Source organism: Rhamphochromis sp. 'chilingali' (genome assembly GCF_963969265.1).
Source record: "Rhamphochromis sp. 'chilingali' genome assembly, chromosome: 5".
Classification (NCBI taxonomy): Eukaryota; Metazoa; Chordata; class Actinopteri; order Cichliformes; family Cichlidae; genus Rhamphochromis; species Rhamphochromis sp. 'chilingali'.
Genome location: NC_137932.1, coordinates 37,161,699 through 37,173,225, shown reverse-complemented (window position 1 = coordinate 37,173,225; position 11,527 = coordinate 37,161,699). Strand labels below are relative to the sequence as shown.

The 11,527-nt window shown below is 39.1% G+C and overlaps 1 protein-coding gene across 1 annotated transcript; it reads left to right on the top strand.

Annotated features, from left to right (window-relative positions):
• The first annotated feature begins 1,548 nt into the window (after positions 1-1,548).
• LOC308397197 (phosphatidylinositol 3-kinase regulatory subunit beta-like) lies at positions 1,549-8,838 on the top strand. The gene is made up of 10 exons (XM_080883006.1): positions 1,549-1,740; positions 1,853-1,958; positions 2,092-2,190; positions 2,850-3,030; positions 3,205-3,330; positions 3,413-3,555; positions 3,659-3,835; positions 4,887-4,958; positions 5,181-5,342; positions 5,427-8,838. The coding sequence occupies exons 1-10, from the start codon at positions 1,617-1,619 to the stop codon at positions 5,614-5,616; spliced, it is 1,380 nt and encodes a 459-aa protein (XP_080739132.1). The 5' UTR covers positions 1,549-1,616; the 3' UTR covers positions 5,617-8,838.
• The last annotated feature ends 2,689 nt before the right edge of the window (positions 8,839-11,527 follow it).

Here is an 11,527-nt window from a genome sequence, read left to right as displayed (position 1 = left end):
CTGGATATAGCGTTTTCAGTAGGAGAAACGTTTCATCACTCATACAAATCGCTTATTCAGTCCCAGCTGACTGCAGATTTCCCCAATCTTATAAACATGAGGGAATGGTTTAAAAAGGAACCAGCAGATGGCAGAATTTACCCTTCGATGCGCTAAGACCGAGTGACATGGTGCTCTGTTTTGCTTCTGCTGAACTCCAAAAATACTACAAATAGTATTTCAAGTTCTACACACAGTTGTTTAGGGAAGTTGGCACACCCAGGTCAGTGGACCTTCAAAGGTGCAGAAATGCTACAGTGCCTTTATTTAAAAAACAAAACATGCATTTCAGAAGTGTAAAAAAGCCAGCAGCACTTTTAGCCCAGAAGACCAGTTGACTTTTAACTGGAATCAGGTAAAGAGAAGAAGCATTCTCCTGGCAATCCTTCCAAACAAACTTGTGTTTTTGCCTTTTCTGCGAGCACTGAGCAGTCTGACCTTGGGCGAATTTGCTGGGATGTCTCCTCCTAAGAAGATTGTGGTACTGCGTCAACACACTCGAACGCGCCAAACCAGCAAGCTATCAAAACGTCTGCTTTTATAGAGGCGCTCGCACTCATTGATGATCACTTAATCAAGTGCATCTGATTAGCAGCACCTAGCTGCCAATTACCCTCTTAATTCCTATGGCAGCAGTAAAGGTGGGCTTAGTTTTTCACGCTATGACACAACACCATTGCTATAGTTTTTTTTTAAACATTACAAGCTACACCACGTTGAGGAGGAAAATAAAGCAAAGAAACCTAAAGTTAATGAATCTACCATCTACTATCCAGCTTTTTTTTAGTTGAACAGCTTTTATTAGGTTTTTATACAAGGCAAGTTTTGACAGAGCTTCACTGTGTGTAGACCCTGGGTTAATGAGTTGACACCCTTTCTAATTTTACAACAGTATAAGTATGATTCCCCCAACACACAGCTCTTTCTGGAGCAACGATTTCAAGCATCTCCAGGCATGCCTTCACAAGTGGTGAGGGGACGATTTATGTCAACTGCTTAGAGCACACCTCTTATTGCACTCAGTGCTCGTGTTGCATGTGTGTGTGTGTTTACATGCTGGGAAACACAAAGAATTCCCACATAAATGTAATGATTGCCGAATATGCCTGACAGACGGGGTCTCACGTTTCCCTGCTATCCTAATGTAACACTGACACAACCACACACGGCGGGGTAAAAATCACAAGCAGCCACAGTGGCGCATCAGCTCTGGATCTTCAGGCCAACATTGCATCTCGCTGTAGACAGCTGTTGTTTGTTAGGCGAGGCAAGGCGAGGTCGGGCACTAAGCAGCGACGAGTCTAGCCGAGTGTGCCTGAGCGAGGAGTGCCAGTTCTGGTATTTTAGGCAGTCAGACACTGTCACCTGTCAGCGAACTAGTCTAGACACGGTCTCCCACGTGGTGCGAGAATAAGCTACACAACGATATCAACCTCTCAGCAGCTAGTCAGGAGGACGGCAGTGTGTGCAGAACGGCCGCAGAGCGCAGATCGCCAGATACAGACTGATGTGAACAGGCAGGGAGGGTAACGCTGGGTTGTTTTACGGTTGATGTTTCAGAGTTCTTGGAAAGTGAAATGGGCCAAAGTGAAAGTGAGGCGCAGTCCGACACCCTGGCAGCGTTCTTGCAGGACCTTTCCTCTCATGATCATAATGATGGTACGTCTCTTCCAGGAAAAACCAACAGCAGCAAGGAAGGAGGTGCGCTCCAATATATTTGCAACTGACTGTTTACTCCTTAGCAGTTTTGTTTCAAATTAAGGTAAAATGTTTTATCCTACTTAAAAATGTAACTGCATTTTTTTCTATTCAGAAATATATCCAGAGAACAAAATATACAAAGCTATGGCAGAATGTGACTGCGGCGCTGATGACCACCAGCTTTTTGAAGCAGAGTGGTACTGGGGCAACATCTCAAGGTACTTTATATTTCTATCACTTTTTCTTTCTTTCAGCCAACACCACTGTTACAGCATATCTAATTTTATTGACGTTGTCTTCCTCCGACCGTTATAATTAACAGAAACCTTCATGTCCATTTGATTTGTTCAGAGAGGAAGTAAACGAGATGATGAGAAACACTCCTGATGGTACATTCCTGGTTCGAGATGCTTCCAGTAGGATTAAAGGAGAATACACGCTGACATTAAGGTAACTACTAGAAGATTAGTGACAAGTATGCATATGGCTACACTTTCGTAAAGTGTATCAAACACAACTAGTTAAAGACTGTACTAGGTTTTATAAGTTTTATTGCTGCATTGCAACCAGTCATCAGTAGTCTGTATGTGAAAACAAAGTTAACCCCAAATTAAATATATATATTGTAGTCAAAGGTTAGTTATTATTTCCTGGTCTCGGAGTCTAAGTTTAGTTTTACTGGTTTTAAAGTGTAACTTTATACGTTTTGTGGTTTCGCTCTAATTTTAGCGGAATTGGGACAGACCAGGTTTCAGATATAAAGCTTTGTTGATTAGAGTTTGGCGTAGACTCCAATGTTCAGCAACATAACACCCTGTCCCCACAAGATGTGTTTCACGAGTGTTTTTCCAGTCATCCATCTTACATTTGGATGAAAGAACACACACACACACACACACACACACACACACACACACACACACACACACACACACACACACACACACACACACATTTTAGAGATCTAAAAGTCTCCTGTCAGGAAAAGCGAGAGTGACTAAACAGAACCAGGAGAGGCTCCAATGGGGAACAAAGCTCCCTACTTGCTAGCCTAAAATGACAAGAAGTACCATGTTATTTATGGGACAACTATCCTTTGACTTTTGCAGAAAAGACGCTTCAAACAGACTAATTAAAATCTTCCATAATGGCGGCAAGTACGGCTTCTCTGAGCCACTGGCTTTTTCCTCTGTAGCGGATCTGATCCAGTATTACCAGAAGAAGTCACTGGCCCAGTACAACTCTAAACTGGATACACGGTTACTCTATCCAATATCCAGAAACCAGCAGGTAAACTTTTTGGGGCAATTTAACTGTGAACTTTTGTTTTCTTACATTACAACAACATCGCAACAAGACGTAATCAACTGAAGACTTTTACCACATGGTCTGTTACTGGTATTGGAACAAAACCGCCGTGCTAATGTCCAGACTAAATCCTTTTTTACCGTTTTGTGCATATAGCAGCAGGTTGTGATGGAAGCTGACATTGATGCAGCTGGAGAACAGCTAAGGATATTTCAGGATCAATACAAAGAAAAAAGCAAAGAGTATGACCGCCTATTCGAGGAGCTGAATCTGACCTCCCAGGTACATGATCTTAATCCTTTCTTTTCAGAGCCCTTTCCTTTAAAGACTTAAAAACAAACGGTTTGTTTTCTCTTCTTCCTAGGAACTGCAGAGCAAGCGAACTGCCATTGAAGCTTTCAGCGAAATCATTCGGATCTTTGAGGAGGAATGTGAAACCCAAGAGCGCTACAGCAAGGAATACATCGACATGTTCCTCACATTAGACAGCAGTACAGAATCCGAGAAGTACGTTCACAAAGCACCTGGTTTTCCACTTTTTGTTTAAAAACAAGTTGAATTAATAATAGTTGCTAGATTAGTTGAGTAATTCCTTCATTTTTACTTTCAGAATTCAAAACAATTCAGATGAACTACAGTCGAGGGTGGAAGAGATCCACAGCAGCAAGAAGAAGTTAGAGGAGGAACTGAGGAACAAGGCACTGGTTCACATGGAGGTCGACAGGAAAATGAACAAACTGAAGCCTGACCTTGTGGAGCTCCGGAAGCTCAGAGATCAATACCTGGTGTAAGTTCAACCCTTCACTGTCCCATGTTTAGGGTTGTTGTACAGTGGTTCCAATTTAGGTCCCAAAATTTCCAAAATAACAAGAGATCGGTATCAGCATGGGCCAAACTATGACTTTAAACATTGGTGTCAGGGCTGGATTTTACAATCAGTGCGTCAGTGAAGCAAGGACTGAAAGACAAAACACAGTGTGTCCTGCACAGCGTCACAGCTACTGGAAGATGCGTGTTGTGACTTCACAGTCAAACGAGTATCTCAATCTGATTCTTACATTTCATCACATACCAATAACACAGCTGCGTTATAAACATAGAAAATAAATCAGCTGTTCTCCATGTTGTCACAGCTGTGCAGCTCGACTATGCTTGGTATGGAGCTTTATCATAAGCCTGATTGGTAGTGCGTGTCTTTCTAGCCAACTGTTGCCCTTTCACACGAAGTAAACCTGAACAAGTATCAATATAGTTAGCCTAAAGCACAACTGTAAATGTACTTAATTTACTGGGCAGTACAAAAAACAAACAAACATGTAAATACTGTATCTCTCTTTTTACTGTGTAACCCTTTGATCGATGTCATTGATCTGGATTGGATTTCTAGCATATAGGTGAAATAATCTCCTTTTTAAACTTTAAAGTGACATTAGTGAATCAATAATCATCCACTAATACAAAGTGTGTGCTTCTTTGTAATAAGTGCTTATACTTTTAGCACTTTAAGTATATTTTGATGCTTAAAGATTTGCACTATTACTTAACCAGTGGTCGCAATCCTTCTTTAAGTAAAGGGACTGAACACTTAAAGAGTAAAGTCAATGTTCTACAGCGGCACTTTTTATGAATACCATCCGTATTAGGCGAAAGTGATGCCAGTGAGTCTGAAAATCATAGCTAATGTTTTCTACACCAATTTACTGCTCTGTATTGATTTGGATTTTCTGATCAAATAGCCTGATTACTCATTGGTGTTCCTTTAAAAAAAAAAAAAAATCCTGGAAATTACCCTGATATACATGTAACAGCACTCCAACTGTTTTTTGTCCATGTTTCAGTTGGCTAACTCAACAAGGCACCAGGCAGAGCCAGATAAATGACTGGCTCGGTATTAGGAGTGAAGAAGAAGAGTAAGTATCCTTTTTCTCTTGGCCTGTGGCCACATTAGTCAAATCTTTTGGAGTAAAATGTCACAAAGGCATGTTCACTGACAACACACATACTGTATATGTGGCTCATCATGCCACCCATGTTGCTATTTTTGGTTCATATGATCGATACTAACACCAACACTCAACAAAACTGAGCACAACTGCTTCAAATCATCATACCGCTCCCTCTCCACCGGCTAGCCCATACACCCTAGCAGATGATACCCACCAGGAGGAGAGGAGCTGGTACGTTGGTGCTATGAGACGAAAGGAGGCGGAGGAGCTGCTGAGAGGGAAGAGAGATGGGACATTCTTAATCAGAGACAGCCAGACTCGGAGAGGCTCCTTTGCCTGCTCTGTCGTGTGAGTGTTTTAGGTACTTAATGTTTGGATGCTCTGTAGATAAATCCTGTAGATACCAAATAATCAGTTTCCTCTCTCATACAGTGTGGACGGGGAAGTGAAACACTGTGTAATTTACAGGACGTCCACGGGATACGGCTTCGCTGAGCCCTACAACCTGTACTCATCACTGAGAGAGCTCGTCCTTCACTACCGTCACACATCCTTGATCCAGCACAACCAGCAGCTGAATGTAACCCTGGCCTGGCCCGCTCTCAGCCAGCAGCCCAGCTGAGACACACCAGCACACACCCAGTAACAGTACTGTGGACACACCCGAACAGACACTATTACCAGGCTCAAAACAGCATACCGGTTAGTGTCATCACCGCACTAAAATATTCAGTGCTAAAATTGGATAATAATCTAAACATTGCTTTTATGCTAAACAAAAGTCATTTTATTACTCTTTTGTTATTATTATAATTTCTGTGTTTAAAAAGCCAATTTACTTTTCATCACCAGCTAAAGTTTGCCAGAAGCTTTTGCAGAAGTCAGCAGTAAATATTCAACTAAACTGTCCTAGTACAGAATTCAGCCTCACTAGTTTCCCCAAAGTGTTGCAAAAAGCTGTGCAGTGAATTGGATTCTGAATACAACACTTCCATTAAAAGAGTAACTAAAGCAAAGGCACAAAATATTTAGGAAAACACAAATAACAAAATTTGTCATTGCAATGTTGATTTCAATTATTCTTTAGTCCTGAAGCTAAAACAATCCAGCACAAGTTTCTGTATTTTTTTCTAGACGCAAGCACAAGCACTATTTTAATGAAGAAGCCAAATATAAAATAGCTTCACCGCTATCAAGTTTTTGTATTTATAGTTGGCCACTCCTGACCTCTACCACACTTGTTTTAACTTCTTTGAACATAAACAAACCAGTGTGCATTTCTTAAATTGATTTCTTAAGCTTCGTAATCATCTAACAAATGCATAGAAACAGTGAAGCAACAACAATATGAACAGAAAAAAAGCCCAGTATGGGACAGAACCACCCTGCATTGCTGGCTATGGTTATTTTAAGGCCAGAGCAAACACACAAACACTTTCAAAATAAGATAGCCTGAATACACACAGAGGATTGGATTCCTGTATTTTAAGACTTCTCCAGTTCAACTTCACATTTAGATGATATTGATATTTTCATTTTCTGATAAGGAGCAGCACATTTGGATCAAAAAGTTTTTGAAATACCAGGTGTTGGGTGTAAGTGTGTGGGGTGTTAGAACTAATGGAGCAAGAGGTTGAAAGGCTAGTCTAACTGCTTTAATGGTGACTGATCTGGTCACATTTGAGGCTTCTTAGGCACAAACATGACATTACAAAACTACATTAAGTTGTAGTTATGAAAACTAACCTTAATAAGGGTCAGTAAGGAATTTGACAGGATTTGGACCTGCTCAGTGAGAAATCTAAATTTAACAGTCATTTGGTTTGAAGTGATTTTGGTTGGAGTCCAGGAGATTTGTTAATTCAATTCAGTTCTATTTTATTTATTACAACAACAGTCGCCTCAAGGCGCTTTATATTGTAAGGTAGATCCTACAATAATACATACAGAGAAAAACCCAAGAATCATATGACTCCCTATGAGCAAGCACTTTGGTGACAGTGGGAAGGAAAAACTCCCTTTTAACAGGAAGAAACCGAGCGGCAGAACCAGGCTCAGGGAGGGGCGGGGCCATCTGCTGTGACTGGTTGGGGAGAGTGAAGGAAGATGGGATAAAAAACAAAGTTAAGAAGTCTGATGTGAGGTGCCCTTACAAGGTTATACTACAGGACTTCCAGGTTCATAGCAAACTGTAGAATAGTGCCTTTAAGTGCTTCTTTCCAACCAACAGACAACAACAGTCTGATGAACCAAACAGATAGACAAACCAATCTCTAGTTGAATATCTTATAACAAGGTAGTTGCTACTTCCCCAAATGCATGGCGTCTGATTATCAAAACAAAGGTTAATGATTTTAATGATTTTAGCCATGACCCTGGTGGCTACAAACTGTCAACAAAAGACACAAGGAAAAAGAAGCAGGTATGATTGGTTTGTGAAAGCAGTGTGTGTGTGTTGTGGCGTTTTTTAAAGGCTTTATATTGAGTTTAGATTTTAAATTTTCTACTTTTTTGGATTGAGAATGATAAAAAAAAAATAAGGGGGATTGGTACCCACTAACAAATTTCGGTTATATCAACACCCCTAGCACATAACATAGAGACTTACAACTGACCAAACAGCTGTAACAATTTTTATCATTACTGCTAGAATTTTGCAGGCATATTCGCTAGCTAGGTATTAACTAATAATGTAAAGATTCCAACTATGGGGACCAAAAACTGTATGTTACAATTAAATTAGATAGGTAATGATTTTTAGTTTTTTGAACCACACCAGCAGACCATACCTGAGAAGTTTTTTTTTCCTCTTAAGTGTAAATGAGATATATACACGGTAGAAAATTGTGTCTATATTGATAAAAGTATCATTTAAAATTAAAACTGTTTACATTTCAGATCTATCCAGGTATGTGTATCCCTGGATAAGTAGCAGGTTTGTAACCCAGGGACTTCTTTGATTGTGCAATTTTTGAGCAGAGATGAAGTGGTGCTTGTGGATATCATCGATTAAACTATTTTTATAGAGGAGAACACAGCAGTGAATAAACCTTGGTCTGCCCATGAATTAAGAAACAATTAAACATATATAAAGATATGAAGAGTTAATTTTACATATCGTGACCTGTATATATTTTTTCTTGTGTCATCGGGTCACATTAAAATGCACTTCTCTCTTTATGGTCACACGTTCTTGATTGTCATTGCGTATGTACACTTGAAGTTAAATGTCAGACTGTTTATTGCCACGAAGGGAGAGAAACTGTCAAGTTCCTACTTTGTGGCAGTGAAAAGGTGTATATGTTTGATTTTTGCATGCTATTATTGTGTAACAGGTTTTAAAAGGTATAATGCATATTACTAAATCAGAATATTATGGCTGGAAACTGTTTTGATACCAGTTCTGGTATTAGAATGACACCAGCAGCTATGAAATCAATTTTGTTTAGCCTCCATTAATGGTGCTAGGCACTTATTGCTATAGTTTTCCTTTAATGCGTCTCTTTCGATCACCTGTCAGTATTAGTCAAACTGTGACGAGTTCTTTATCAAAGCAAATGGAAATGTTTTCGTGTTGGCCGTGGTCTGTCGTGCTCGTAACCACATCAGTCTGTGAAATAGTGTTGCACAGTAGTAAACTGTCCATCGCTGCATTGCACAGGTCGCGGACGGAGTGCGCCACAATCGTCACATGACAGCGCGAGGAGGAGTGAAAGCAAAATGTAGGCGCCCGTCCTCCGCCACGTTATCTCGTTGTCGTCTTTTTTGTATTTTTTGCACACTGAATAGAGTCTATAACTGCAATATATATATATATATATATATATATATATATATATATATATATATATATATATATATATATATATATATATATCTCTCTTCTAAAAATGAAGTGTTAGCTATATTGGTAAATTTTGTAGCAAGAATTTAAAATATGAAATCAATTTACACAGGTTATATGTGCACAAAGACCACTGCTCTGTGGAGTTTAGGTTTAAAGCATAGCATTTGCACACACGTAACTCCACATTTGAGGTGGAGATGCTGTGACTGTCTTCGCCCTGTTACTAAGGCAGGTGGACATGTGGGATTTGTAAATATGGTCAAGTTGCTCATGAGATTGATGCATAGTAGCACTGATTTTTAATATATATATATATATTTATCTTCAGTTGGTGGCATCTTCATTGAGCTGACCACTTAATAGGATTTGTACTTCAGCAAAGTCATGCCTCTTTCTAATTAGCATTTGCACAATTCGGTCTTTTTCTGTCTCTTCGTGTATCTTAATGTTTTATCACTGTGCAAACAAAAACAAAATAGAGATGGTGAAATGATCCCTGCAGGGGATCATGAAGTGTCATCATGATCTGCTACCTAATGATACAACCATTACCATGTTGTATCTGCTGCTGTATATGAATAGAAATATACACAGTGGCTACAGAAATTTAACAAATATTCACATATGTTACAAATACACAGATGTTAATTATCAAAGATAGGCTCTTTAACCAGCCTGCTGAGGTTTATAACTAAATAAAAGAAACAAATGATTGCCATTTAGCGTTTGACCTTTAGAACTGTGTAGTCCTTGAATTTGTATGTGCGAATCATATTAAGGAGGTTTAGTACCAGTAATATTTGTTTTTTCCCTTCAGGAACCTCCAAATGTTTGTTGGCATTTATGCTAGATACCACAGATTTGTGGCATGAAAGTGAAAATCGGTCTACCGTAATTAGTTTATGGGAAAGTAACAGCAGAAACAGTTATGTTGAGGTATTAGTTATGTAGGGCAAGAAAGATGGTGTGGCATGTGTTCAGGTACAGTATTATGATGGAGGTTAGTAAGTATGTCAGTTGGAGGTGGAATGTGGGGATGGATTAGGTGGAAGGAGGCTGGTGAGATATTTGTATTCACCCAATCTCTTGGCTGTTGCCCTTTCTTTCATGCCGTAACCTGATGAGATCTAGCAGGTCATGTGATGTGGAACTACTTAGTATAGAATATATATCTGTTTTCTTTCTCACGATGAGCTGTGCATTTGATCCGATGCCTCTGTCTCTGGCTCACATGCATTATCGTATTTGTTAAAATTATGTTTCTGTATCTTTCATTTTTATCTTTTCATTGTGTCTGTATACACTTGTTCTTTTTTTGTATCTGATCTAAAGGATTTAGCTGCATTAGTTGTACGACTACTGCTGTGAGAAAATACTGTTATTGTAACTGTTTATTTACTGTATTGATTATGCAATAACATTCAGCTTGTTGTCTTGAATCAGAATCAGCTTGTGCGTCCTTTGAGGAGTTATAGAAGAAAAGTGGTATTAAACCCCAATTTTACCAACTTCAGAACTGTACTGTTCATGTATGCACTTTCAGATCCCAAATAAAAGATTATAGCTTCACGGGTTGTTTGGAGTATTATTTAATGCCATCATTTCAGCACCTTGTTGGATCTCTCTAAATGGCGTCACAAAACAGCAGCTAATGTAGGCTAGGTCACCGATCTGTAACGGCTTACAGATTATTAGCCATTAGACTGCTGTCATACAAGCTAGAGTACTTTATCATTTTATCTTATTTATATTCTGGTCAAAGTGGACTTTATTATTATATTTGTTTATTTTTTGTTGTTTGTTTTTGTTAACAGTACAGATCCAGTGAGAGCACGTCAAAAGCATGTTACAGTACGTGTCAACATCCAGCAGCAGCCCATATTCAGTTTCAACACTGTTATCATTTGAATTAAGATTTTTAAATGTGAAAGGGGTTTGCAAGGCACTGCACGTATGACATTATGCATACAAAAGCTTTTGGTCCCTGTGAATTACATAATCATGTGTCAATGAGTCACACCATGAACGCCAATTATTGACAGAGACAATGAGCAACCGTCTTACTTATCTGCTCTTGAACTCTCTTCACCTTTTAGCTTCTTAGTAAGTTCCAATGCAGTACAAATTCAGTGGTGTGCCTTACTCTTCAACGCAAACGTTAGCCACCCTTTGATCTCAGTAAGAGCAAAAATAGCAGACTTTCTCGTTTATAGCCACAGAGATGCTAACGGTTAGCTTCAAAATTGTGTTCGTGCAATTGGTGAGAATTTAAAAAGGCAAACAGTGGATCTGCCCATAAACAGTTCATAGAATTTTACACATTACCAATTAATAACATCAAAATCCAAGGCCAAAATCGAAGATGGCGCAAGATGCCGCCTTTCATCTTTCATTAGCTGTTTCTGCAAAGAAAAGAAGAAAAAAAAAAAAAAACGTCAACGCTTGCTCTGCGTTTCTTTTTTAAATTTTAGTTTAGTGGCTAACTAGTTAAAGCTGGATTTTTTTTAAAGTAAATACTAATATATATTAAATCCTATCAAACTGTCAGCATTTTCAGATCATTATTTTGTTACTCCCTTATACTCCGGAGCCAGAAACGGTGATGTCCGAGGATTACTGAAGGCAGCATTCACACCTGTAGTCAATCAGCTGATTGGGCGGTTCCAGTGAGGAGCATCTTCGATAT